At 33.0% G+C, this 13,051-nt stretch overlaps 2 protein-coding genes across 2 annotated transcripts; one reads left to right on the top strand and one right to left on the bottom strand.

The window, feature by feature from the left end:
* Positions 1 to 3,598: 3,598 nt before the first annotated feature.
* On the top strand, positions 3,599 to 12,408 carry cn (Kynurenine 3-monooxygenase cn). The gene is made up of 10 exons (XM_076113187.1): positions 3,599 to 3,857; positions 5,290 to 5,359; positions 6,581 to 6,774; positions 7,573 to 7,621; positions 7,704 to 7,791; positions 7,874 to 8,045; positions 10,723 to 10,974; positions 11,329 to 11,559; positions 11,838 to 11,999; positions 12,233 to 12,408. Exons 1-10 carry the CDS (start codon positions 3,771 to 3,773, stop codon positions 12,314 to 12,316), a joined length of 1,389 nt encoding a protein of 462 aa, XP_075969302.1. The 5' UTR covers positions 3,599 to 3,770; the 3' UTR covers positions 12,317 to 12,408.
* LOC142987830 (uncharacterized) lies at positions 8,057 to 10,203 on the bottom strand. Its single transcript, XM_076136768.1, has 2 exons — positions 10,176 to 10,203; positions 8,057 to 9,600 (listed from the first exon to the last, which is right to left on the bottom strand). Exons 1-2 carry the CDS (start codon positions 10,201 to 10,203, stop codon positions 8,057 to 8,059), a joined length of 1,572 nt encoding a protein of 523 aa, XP_075992883.1.
* Positions 12,409 to 13,051: the final 643 nt, after the last annotated feature.

Here is a 13,051-nt window from a genome sequence, read left to right as displayed (position 1 = left end):
TTATTAGATTAATTTTATTAAAAGTAGCGTACGTTATAATATGTCACGACGCCGAAACCTCGTGTGGTCAGTCGATATTCTGTAATACAACACCGTGCTTTCGTATAGAATTACTCAGGTCACTGAACACTTATAATAATAATAACATGTACGAGTAGTGCTCTAGAGGATTTCACTTTCGTTTTTGGCATTCAAGGAATAAGTCAGTTCACATTTTTTAAATGTTGAAGTTTCGTTATTATCCTTATTCGTATCTAATATTTCTACAACGTAGGACGGCCCGTCCAATATCTTTTTTGATCACTACTATTTTTGCTACTAAACCAACTGGCACGATAAGTTATTGAGATCGGCCAGTGATAAATTCGCTTAACAGATGAAATAGTTTATAGCTATCATAACAGGTGTTAGTATTGAAATTCTTCCCCCGTGCGGACGATATCATAATAATTGCACTTGGCATTGATGCATTATCCTACGTAACGAGACATTATCGATAAATAAATAGGTGCGGTCAGCGTCAAAAAAATATGCAACTAAGTACTTAGGTACATTGTCACATTTGCAAAAGTATTTTTATCTTAATAATAAAATGAAATTCTATCTTAATAATTTTGCAATCACTGCGTATTGATTATCGACCAAATATTATCAGCCAAGCCTTTTTTCAAACTATGTTGCAATATACCTGTTCCAACAATGCATGTAAAATATCTTCCAACTTCTAATAATGCTTCCAGTTTTCTATATCTACATTTTTAACTCTAACAGGAAAATCATTGTTTTGCATTTGAAATTTTTAAAACGTTGATGATTATATTATGTAAATATCCAATAAACATTAAGATGATTATCTTATATTTGTTTTGAGGAAAGAAGAGACTAGTCACATATTTGAGATGCATTAGCGAATCCAGGAATAGGCGGCTAGTGCCGTGGGCTCGAGCAAAATTAATCACCCTAATTGATTAAATCGAAATAGAAAATTATTTTTTTTTTATTAGGTCAAGGAAAAAGTATTTTCTCTTCCCAAAATGCTCGATATTTGGGTACCTCACGAGCTCACTGAAAGAAACCTAATGAACCATTTGTGATTCTTAAAGCCAAAGAGATTTTATTACAAGCTCATACATATCGATACCGGAAATTTCAATTGTCGTAAAGGACATTTTGACGAAAATGAGTTATATATATATTCGGAATCAGCGTTGCGAGCTCTATCGATTGGTATATTTAACATAATCCTATCTTTAAAAAAAAGTCCCTTACGACCTGGATTTTCAACAGCTCTAGCTCTTTTTTTTTAACTATTTGGGATGTATCGTAAGACTAATTTTCAATACAGAGCGTAAAGTCATGTTTTAATTATTTATGAGGTCGTAAAGGCCTCTGGTGTAAGAAAAGTTAATAATCATTTTCGTAATTATATTTTATTTAAAGTTTAAAACTGTTTTTAGAACAATTTTAATTTTATCGAGTCATAAATAAATTATTGACTAGTCTATAGATTACTCAAAATACTGATTGTTCTAAAAATTAAGTTATTTTTCAGCATTGCAGCAATGATTGTTTACGATTTAAATAAATAAAAAGCATCACATTTTGTTTAAATTTTGTTTCTGTTATAATAGGGCCGCTGAGTAATTACCGATTTGACAGATTATTCTTTAAATTTATCGATATAGCCTTGCACAAGCGATACATTTGCCGAATGATTTAGAATACCTCTTTAATATAAAACTTTAAGTCAAAATATCAGAATTAAGTATATTTCCAATAAACACTGTTTCAAAACTTAAAATAGTTTGTAAATAATATGAAAACATTTATTTTTTGTTCTTTGGTGCGCTTGTATAAAGTTACATCGTGCGGATTCGTGCGTCTAGTTTTCATAGTGATGTGCTTAATAGTATTCGGTCCGAATTCATTGAAATAGGTATGATTTTTATTTCAAGGAATATTGATGGAATATAGGAATAAGGAATATGGATATTTATTTTATTTCATCAAGGATACTCCACCTAATGAAGAACTTGTGTCTTTAACTATTATTGGTTTTGATTTTATTTAATTAAACTCTATACTAGAATATTTAAAAACAAACTGTTCCAAAATGATATTAGGGTTACCTGTTCAGTTACTTCACTAGTATTGTCAATTTGTCATTTGTCAAATCGGTAATAACTCAGCGGCCCTACTATAGAATAACATTTTTTGTCACTTTTGTACTAAATATTTTGATTAATAAATACAAACCAATCGAAAATCTTTTATTTAATATACATTTACTACCTATTGTAGGTGTTAATTAGTTAGATCTTCAGGTTTTTTATTCCTTTTACCCCCTTGGTCTTTAATTTTATTACTTGCACTACCCATTGATGATCAAGATTACTCCTTTACGACACATCTGACTTTATCATATCCAATTTTTCGTGGCTGTAAAGTACTTCAGTTCGATTTTTGTGGGCTGTAAAGGACTCTCATTTTCGTAAATAATTAAGTTTGATTTATTTAGTTAAATTATAAGGATAGAACATGAAAAATTAATCGGAGTGTCTTTTGACATCATAATTATACTATTTTGTTTGACAAAGATATTACACAAAAACTTTTTTTTTTTTTCGTTTTTTGCCTCTACTGAAAACTCGTGTTTTGTCCTTTACGACAATTGAAATTTCCGGTATCGATATGTAGGTACTATAATGCCAAAAGACTTTTCGCCGACCTAATATTTAAGTTTTTATTTCTTTGGTCTCTGCCAACCCCTGTATGTGAAAAAGGCTTGATATTATGTACATATTATTATGTATAACATTAAGGCCTAATAACTCTTTATATACATATATGTTTAAGCTTATTCTTAAGTTAAACAATAAATACAAATTTATCAATGTCGGAAGTCACATGACGAGATAAATATTTAATTAAATTCGCCTGTTACATAACACACAAAATGCGATGATAATGAAATGTTTGCAGTAATTTAGGTACAATTATATTATCTATCAAACAAGCCGTGATGTATAAATTGATAGCCTGGCTCCCGAGTCCGGGTTAGTAGCACAGAATAAATCGACCGTTCATTGTAATTGATCAATTACCTATGCATGTGCGTCGTGCATTTATCATCCGAATTGATCAAAACAATTAAGATTGATTCTGAATTATTATATTTTTATCACAACGTTTGCCACTCAAATAGCCTATAGGCAATTGGTAAGACTGGTAAATCAACAATAGGTGGCTGTATCTAGATAGTCAAAGAAAAAATGTGTACCGAATGTTTCATTCACAGTTCACTAAGTAAAAGAGATACTATATCAAAATATATTTTTTTAAATAAGAACCTACTTATGTCTAGGTATACGTAATTCCTACAATAACGGGTGTAATATCAATGTACGATCGCCAAAAGTTAATATTATACAACTCCTTCAATTACTCCTTTGAAGATGATAAAATAAAACAGCAGTCGTATCGGATGAACTTGTGACCTAGCATCAATGAACTTCTAATTGATTTCTTATATACTATGCGTATACGTACTTTAGTATAAGTATTCATATACGACGATCAAATGTCAATTGATTGAAACCTTATCTTGTCGGTAGACGCGGTAGCGACGCGTGTTATACCGGGTTGTACTTCATGTGAGAGATAGAGGGTCATTTGTGTTTGAGACCAGCAGTGAGGAACATCGTTAGAAGCTCGAGTTTATTGCACCGCGGTTATTGTAAATTGTACAAGTCTTGTATAAAAATACAAAAATGACGACGATTAGGAATGGCCATGCGAATGGCTCTAATGGACACGCTAAGAAACAATTGGATGTTGTCGTCGTTGGAGGCGGATTGGTAAGTTCTTTGTAATTATGCAATGTAAAAGAAAGAAAGTTCTAGTGGATCGTGAAACCTAACGTTTTTAGAAGCAAGTGTCCGTGAAAAACAGTGCATTAGAATCTGAATGATTTATTCGTTTATTTTTGTACGCAGTAATAAATAATGACAGAGTTTCTTATACCTCATACTAGTCCATAAAAAATAATTGATAGTAAATGGTAATAATAGGATAGACGCAATGTCTGTAAAATATTTTATTTGTTAGATAATAATATGTGAATAAATGTGTCGACAAAAATGTCTGCATCCGTCAAAACAACCATAAATTTTAGAAAAAGTTAAGTTATTCAAATGTTAACTGCTGACATTTAAATATTTTAATGCATTCTTATCTACAATATTATAATAGTTTCAGTATAAAAATAGAATTATCTTCCAAATTATCTTTAAATGCATATTCTTATAAGGTTTTCGATGAGGGTAGATCGAGATTACAAAAAAATCTGCAGCGTGCTTTTTGTAAACAGTATTTAATTTTGTCAACCTACTTATTTAAGTCAGTCTTCAATTAAGTTATGTTTGCATCCCTGGTAATTAAAGACTGAAGGATGTCCTTGTTTCTTAGTATACCTACCTATTATTTCCGAATTTCTCGATCTATTTTTATTAATGTAGTTATGTATAGCAACGGAAATAAGCACGTATACATTGTCACATTGCCAGACATGTGTACGAATAAATGATAACATCTTAATAACTGTTGTTATGCATTGATTTGTATTACGTCAAGATCACCAGATAATTTGATTGATAAGTACATTAATATAAGTTAGTTCTGAAACTTATATGTTTTTCTACAAATTAAATTAAGTAGACCAGATGCCTACCTAATATACGTCGTAAACAATATTTTAAATTAAATATTGTAACTACTTAATGAACTTGTGTTAGTATAACTAAAAAAATATATAAACGCGCAAGAAAAAAAAATGAATTGGAGACTTGGAGTAAAAACACATAATATAAACCTATTTTGAAATCCGATTGGATGATGCTCGACTTTGTTGATTACTTAGTATCAAAATAAAAATAGCATTTTTTATTCGCGATCTTCCTGTGTCTACAATATCACAATCGATACAACTGACTTCCTGGCTCATACAGGTGTGCAATATTATTAAACAAAATCCTTGTTTGTAAAAATGTGGATCACACTTTTACCCATATTTCAAAAAGAGAAATGTGACCCAAAACACATTGTTGAAAAAAATTGTCTAAATATCAGATTTTTTGTGAGATATTTTCATAATTTATAGTAGTTGGTCAATGTTGTCTTTATGTGAGACGTCTCACAATGCGAAAGCAAAAGGGTTGCTTTCAAATTAATTATACATTTACACAATAACATATAATAATATTAATTAATATTGATTATGTTCTACTTTAGGTCGGATCTCTTGAAGCGTTGTTTTTGGCGCGAAGGGGTCACCGCGTGCGTCTATACGAATATCGTGAAGGTGAGTTACTATCAGATTGACGTAAGTTAACGTTTTATTTCCTGAAGGGTTCAGAATATAGATTTAAATAAACAAATATGAATATATATTGGACAACTCAAACAAGGTTGATTCCGAATTAAGTCAAAACAAAGCATGCTTTGCCTCTTTAGGTACTTAATAGATATCTCATGATTTCTTTTTGTGACAACTATTATTATACACATGTAAGAACTGTAAGAATACCTAAATAAGGTACATCCTAACTTACATAACTTACTTTGCGAAATTCATATCAAAAAGATAAAATATGACAACAAAAAGGATACAGGAGTTTGTATGTTTCCTGATAATATGATAAAAACGAATTCAGATTTGTTGATACTTATCTAGAGAAAACATTTTGATAAGAATCTTATCTAGGCATTGAAGAAAAGTACCTGATGGCTTTTTGATAAAGATCTAATCGTATGAGGAAAAAATTCTGTTGCCATTTACATTGGTATATTATCCAGGAACTCTTAGCATAAAGCCATTCTCTGATCACATATACCTACATATGATATGATATGTATATGATGTTGCTGATTAATGATGATAAAAAATTACTTTCTTTTTAAAGTCATTACAATATTTTTCCTATAGTGAGTATATTCACAAGTTATTATTAAGCAGGAAGCTAGCTCCTTAAGGGCTACACAATCATAAAGAATCTGACTGGCAAATAGTCATATAGTCAATAGTCAGTCGCAATAGATGAAATATTATTGTGTCCTACCCAAACATTTTGTACGTTATGTAGCAAATGTTAAAATTTTAATATTTATGGACCAGTTCAGTTTTGATGTTAATTAATAAATTATAATTTAAAATATGCCAGTCAGGAATTCAGAACTAGTCCATGACCAACACAATTTATAATAACACTAAAAATTTAACTAGACTGTAACCAGTTTATTTATATCTCTCATAAAATGTTAGGCTATAATATAACCACTTGTATCATAATATTATTAACCAGACAGAATATAATTAGTATATTATTAAAGAATTACTTAAACTTTAACTTATTTTGATCAGTGCCATGATTTTTGTAGTACCTTTAGTTACAACATGTATCATACAGAACACGAATGTTAAATAATGGTTGTAAATTTGCGAAAAATATTGGGCAAAAGTGATTTATTTTCATTTTTTGCGTCTCAATGCGAATTTTTCAATACATTTTTTATGTTGTTCTAGATATAAGAAATACACCTCAAGCCAGAGGCAGGTCAATAAACTTGGCTCTATCAGTGCGTGGTAGACAAGCGCTCAAGAGTGTAGGGCTGGAGCATCACATGATTCAGGAACACGGAATTCCTATGAGAGGAAGGAGAATCCACAAGCTCGACGGTTCAACATACGTCATACCATATGACGCGAACTCCAAACAGGTTGGAGCATTAATTCACTTAATTGATTTGCATATTTTTTATGTTTATATTGCACAATGTTATCGTAGCTTTATTTATTACTGAATATTTTATTCTGACATCGATGCGACGCTGAAGACGGAAAGATTTAATGAAAGATCGCGCCGGTCTCTGGCTTCCTACTGAACCTATCTACCTCTACAACCGTGCCTGACGTCAACCCTCTCTACGGATCCTACGCTTAACTGAAGAGTATAAGGGAAATTTGGGCAGTGGTGGGGATGCGGGTTAATGGTATACGAATCTGGGAATAAGAGGGGAGCGGCACTGTGGACCATTGCAGCTGAGGGGAAGGGCTTGGCGAAGTCTGCAGTGGCTCTTGTAGGTCGGATTGCATGCCCGAGTGTCTCCATTCTATGAACGGATAGATCCATAAATAGAGACATTTCTGACCAAATAGATGATTACCTATTACGCGCAAATACGCGTATATTGCACAATATTGACACAAGATCAGCACACATTTCTAACATCGTTATCAAATGGTAACATAAAGACTTATCACATCTGACATTTTGTTTGTTATGTAATGTAAACAATAATTAAGTCAAGATTAATATTACGCGTAATGTAACATTATTGGGTAGTGCTATAAATTTGTCCTGTTTGTGTATCTGTGTGTCTGTTTGTGGCATCGTAGCGCCGAAATGGATAAGCCGTTTTTGTTGCACTTCTACCTAGTTTTCGTCAACAGTTAATGCTTTAGAAAGAAAAGGAATGTATAACTGAAATTATAAGTATATGTTTGGTCTGTTTCAGTGCATATATTCAGTGGGTAGAAATTATCTGAACTGCCAACTTCTCGAAGGTAAATAAATATTTATTTTATTCATGCCTTCCAAATGTGCATATTTATTGCTTTTGAATAAAAAAATATCATTTTATTTCAGAATCCGAAAAATATGGTAATGTTGAAAGATTTTTTCATCACAAACTGGTGGATGCCCAATTGAGCAAGGGGTCACTGACTTTTCAAAAGTAAGTTCAAGCACAAAATACTTTTAATACTACTTACTACACTAAAATGTATACCAAATACAATGCAATTTGTGACTTACAGGACAGACACAAAAGAAATCGTGCAAGTTACCGCAGACTTGGTGATAGGAGCTGATGGCGCGTTCTCAGGAGTCCGCAAAGCAATGATGAAGCAACCACTCTTCGACTACAGTCAAAAATACATTGAACACGGCTACTTAGAACTTTGTATACCAGCCGATGAAAATGACGGCGTAAGTGCCTATTACTTCGTTTTTCTCTTAACTTTCTCCTCCTGTGTCACATAATGGTACCAAATCTCCAACAAGAAACATATGAAAGACAAGATCTGTCCTGATATAAGGATGCAAAAATGCATGCTCAAGTCGAGTATGGAAGTAGTTTTGAAGGTTTTCGGGTGTCGCTTTATCACACTGTAGCTTCTTAGATGAATGGTCTTCAAATGCGTCTTTATCAACCCTGCTTCATACATTCGAGTCGCGTATTTCTGAAATTTGTCCCTAAAAGGAAAACCACGTACCAGGTAAATGACGATTACGTTAGTGCTCGAGAATATCCACGATTCCAACATATGTTTGCCTTCATCGTTCATATACTCATACTCTTTTAATGAATAGCTGTATTCCATCTCGATGGCATAATATTTTTTCGTCGTAGCTACGTATTGTAAGGCACCGTCAGTATAGGTGCAGTTATGTATAGGTTCTCCTTCAGGAAACTTCTGGTTGTAAGCAAACTGGAAAAACATTCGAGCATTTTCGCTAATACAAGGTTTAAATGGCAAAGACTTAAAGTTTTCAGCACTGATCGAGTGTGGAGACTCATGAACATGAACAGATATTAGGCTAACTAAAGCTGTATTGTAGAAGTTACTGATGAAGAATGTAAACCAGGACCAGCAGAATATGATCATTCTAAAATTTATGTTTCTTGACAATCCAGCATTGGCATTTCCGAAAAAATATCCCCATATGTTAAGAATGGAACATGTTCTATCTTTTAAATAATTTCTTAGTATCAAACTAACTATTATGACCACAACCAGAGCGGCTCCAATCAATAACCATGTCGAAAGTCCAAATTCCCTGTACACCCTTCTCCACGCATGGCTTCTTACAACTGGCGTGTATAAATTGTAAGAGGCGTAGTTGAAACCGTACAAGTAGTCAAACAATTCCACTCTATTCTTCATCAATACATACCCTCCGGCAGCCACGTCAGCTTTGTCTCTATCAATATAGTTAAGCAATCCAGTTGTCGTTTGATTTGGTAGGACTATTCCATTATCTATTTCATCTTCTTCAAATATTTCGTAGTCTATGAAAAATCCTTCTCGGCTCGCGATAGTATCTAGTACATATTGTTCAAGACCTGGTACAAACTTTCCGTAAACGGTGTAGTTACTAGATTTTGAAATGAAATTCGGTACATCGTCGACAGCTACTACTTTGATGGTGCAATTCCTTAAATCATCGGGAATATTATTGGGGAAAAAATTGGTTATATTTTCTGCATTTTCACAAGTTCCGAGATTTACAACTTTGTCGAAATGCTTACCGCAATTATTATTTTCGAATGGGTGGTAGGTGTAAATCGTTGCATCGTCTTCTGAACTGTGTAAAAGTATTACGTCATAGATTTTGTATTTCAGCATTATTTTGAATAACTCTTCTATTCCTTCCTTATCTTCCAAGTAGTTTATTTGAACGATAAACTTCGCTCTTGGATTCCAAAACACGTCCCTAGTCAAATCCAACATGCCTGCCCAGAGTTCAAGTAAATTTTCTGCTGTAATGACATAAATGTTTGTCCATATGTACCAATTCCGGTCATCGAATGTCCTTACAATAATATTGTGACAAATTGTCTCTTCGTTGGCATCTCGTATTAGCTGATCCACATTTGTATTCGGATTCACAAAAGCGGTGAGAGTTCCACAAGGAAAATACTTGGTCAGGATATTATTTATACAAACTACTGTACTATAGTTTCGATTTGTGGCTAAATTATACAACATTAGTTCATTGCAAGAAACAATCCTTGCTCCGTAGATATTTAATATGAAGAAGAGTATCCGTAAAGTTTTCTTAACGACCATGGTGTTCGCGTCAGGTATACTTAAAGTTGAAGCTGAAACTAATATTCTTTAGGGTATTAAAATCCGTTTAATGTTCGGTGATAAATGACGCTCCAATGGTATATCAAAGTGATTTATTGTCGTTTTAATAGCATTATAATTAAATGAAGATCATTATTTTATCAAGAACGTCGGCACTTTATGGCGTATTTATGAAAAATGAAAACCAAACTACTGGTTTTATAATGTCATTTGCTTCCAAGTGTCCATTCACTACATGCGTTACTTAAGTCGCACATCTTCCGATACGACATCGTAAATAAGCAGACAGTCGCTGTTTGCTATTATAATTTGTAATTGATAATTAAGAATTGCAAAACAAAAATTATATAAATAAGGATAAATAAATAGTAAAATAAATCTGATAAGGAACGATTTCATAACAATGACTACGGCGTCGAGACGAGTCTTGGATTGCACCATATAGGCATAATATTAAACAAATATGATAAGAAACGCTACAATATACTTACATAATTTTATCTTATTAACTTACTGACCTATATGTATACCTAAAATATGTATGTTTGTTGTACCTACATCACAATCTCATCTGCGCAGCTGCACTCAAAACTTGAAGATAGACACAATTCTTAAGATTTTCCTTGACGTAGTGCTGCTAACATGAGTCCTACATATATGCGAAAGTTTAAATATACAATTATTTTAAAGATAAGTGAATAGCTCGACACCGCCTTAGCACGTGAACTAATTTTGTTTTTATATCGACAGTTTAAATACTAGGTATTTGTTTATTGAACCCTTTTTTACAGTTTCAGATGCCAGCGAACTTCCTCCACATTTGGCCAAGAGGAGAATTCATGATGATCGCGCTACCGAATCAAGACTGCTCATGGACCGTCACACTATTCATGCCTTTCACAAATTTCAAGAGGCTAGACACTCCAGAAAAACTTATAGCTTTCTTCGAGAAATACTTCCCTGATTCAATCCCGTTGATCGGAAAAAACAAATTAATTGAAGACTTCTTTGCTGGATCACCTTCACCTTTAGTTGCTGTTAAAGTTCGTATTTTTTTGTTACTTTGATTTTTTTACTACATTACAGTCCCGTTGCAAGGCAACGATCTCCTCCCAAATAGAAAAAGGTTTAGATTTGTCATTTTACAGATTTTAAATATTAACGTTTTTAAACTCTCGCGACTAGTACACATATTATTATAATGTAACGGGTCTTAAACGCGATTGAAAATTAAAGGTTTGGATACCTTATTTATTCACCCGACGTTTCTAAAAACAGCCCGTGACCACGGTCGATGTAATTCGATCGAAACGTCGGGTGAACAAATAAGGTACAGAAACCTTTAAATTTTAAATATAATTTTCACCATTATCATTTCTATGTGTTGTCTATTACAGTGTCGTCCATACCACGTAGAAGACAAAGCCTTACTCATAGGTGATGCGGCTCATGCTGTAGTACCGTTCTACGGGCAGGGCATGAACGCCGGCTTCGAAGACTGCACCCTACTTGATCAGCTGTTCCAGAAACATAATGACAATCTAGCTGATATTCTCACAGAGTTCTCCAATACACGATGGGAAGACACATTCGCGATCAGTGATTTGGCTATGTATAATTATATCGAGGTAAGTTAATAAACAAAGCTTTTAGATTTTAAGTCCTACAAGTAAGCATTCTGGGCCCACTTTTGTGCTCAGGATTATAGTGTCCATAGTTCTAAACTAGATTAACTTTTATCTGATCAATATGCACTGGTTCAGTGCAACCTATTACCAAACACCGAAACAAACATCTTATTTACTACTACTTCTGTATACGCGGGTTGGCATCTGGCTCAATTCCCATAAAATAGTAAGTATAATCATAGTAATAAAAAATACCTAATTCTGTGGTATATTTTCAGATGCGTGATCTTGTTACCCGTCCAACCTACCGCCTAAGGAAGGCAATAGACGACTTCATTTACTGGCTCCTACCGAGGGTCTGGGTGCCTCTGTACAACTCTGTCACATTCACAACCATGCCTTACCACAAGTGCGTGAAGAACCGCGAGTGGCAGGATAAGGTAAGAGATAAATTATAATAATTATAAATAAGTATTACAAAATTATTTTTTGATACACTATGATAGAATTATAATTTTATAAAATTATTCCTTAATTTACATGATAAACTCTTTTTGAATATTGATAAATTTCACTAGGTGATAAATTTCAATTTTTTTGGGATAGGTATACTTTTTATTTTATCCATGTTCCTATTGTATTTTTAGACTTACGATCGTTTTCTTGTTTCCAGGTACTGAAGAAAATTTCAACGATTGGATTATTGGCTGCATTGGGTGGAGCTGCTGTTGCTATCAAACTAAATTATTTTGCTTAAGTTATTATTATTGTTCTTAATTGTATTATGTTTAAATATATTATTCGTCGTATTAAACCAATCACATAGATTTGTGACTTTGGGAAAGAGAACTACATGTCTATTTACTTTGTACTCTATAAATAATTTTGCTGGTTTAGATACTGGAAAAAGTACTTCAAATCGGCAAAAATATACACAAAGGATACTTATCTTTTATGGGATATAATAAAAATATGCAAATCTCAAAAGAGCGCTCAATCGGAAATATCTTAAAGAAAATTCCACTTCTATTTGTTTTCGTTCAAGGAAGATTAAAATTAAAAGCACTCGATGGTGAAACCGAAGTTTGTTCAGCTTTGGATAATAGTTGGGATTCTGTGCATTCAATATGAGAATTTCGCGGTCGGAATAATGGACGCTCAGCGAAAGAGGAACGGAACGCAAAATGAGTGTGCACAGCTTATCTATGCTTTAACACTAATCTTGATGGGTTGAGAGTAGTTTAAAATATGCAGGTAGAATTATTTTTGGGAGTTTGGTTTAATGCTTGACCTCATTGTGTGGATGTGCACCTCCAACAATTTAATTTATTATACTTAGTGACAAAATTAAAAAGAGAGATGTGAGTTCCAAGTTCCTATGACTATTGCAAGTGCTTTATTTTATGTTTGCAAGTAATTAATCCATTAACAGTTTTACTGTAAAATCTGTAAAACGTCGTCGTTAATATATAATAGTGCCTAAGAACCCGTC

The sequence above is a fragment of the Anticarsia gemmatalis genome, chromosome 4 (assembly GCF_050436995.1).
Source record: "Anticarsia gemmatalis isolate Benzon Research Colony breed Stoneville strain chromosome 4, ilAntGemm2 primary, whole genome shotgun sequence".
In the NCBI taxonomy this organism is placed as follows: Eukaryota; Metazoa; Arthropoda; class Insecta; order Lepidoptera; family Erebidae; genus Anticarsia; species Anticarsia gemmatalis.
The sequence above is the reverse complement of the archived record's forward strand: the minus strand, read 5'-3'. Positions and strand labels throughout refer to the sequence as shown.

What these genes read in the sequence shown, in the direction of transcription:
- cn (XM_076113187.1), top strand. Translation starts at nt 3,771, where the DNA reads ATGACGACGATTAGGAATGGCCATGCGAATGGCTCTAATGGACACGCT. An exon ending in ATGACGCGAACTCCAAACAG is followed by an intron (nt 6,775 to 7,572) that starts GTTGGAGCATTA and finishes GGTCTGTTTCAG; the next exon opens with TGCATATATTCAGTGGGTAG. An exon ending in GAACTGCCAACTTCTCGAAG is followed by an intron (nt 7,622 to 7,703) that starts GTAAATAAATAT and finishes ATTTTATTTCAG; the next exon opens with AATCCGAAAAATATGGTAAT.
- LOC142987830 (XM_076136768.1), bottom strand. Translation starts at nt 10,203, where the DNA reads ATGTCGTATCGGAAGATGTGCGACTTAA. An exon ending in TCGGAAGATGTGCGACTTAA is followed by an intron (nt 9,601 to 10,175) that starts GTAACGCATGTA and finishes ATGTCATTACAG; the next exon opens with CAGAAAATTTACTTGAACTC.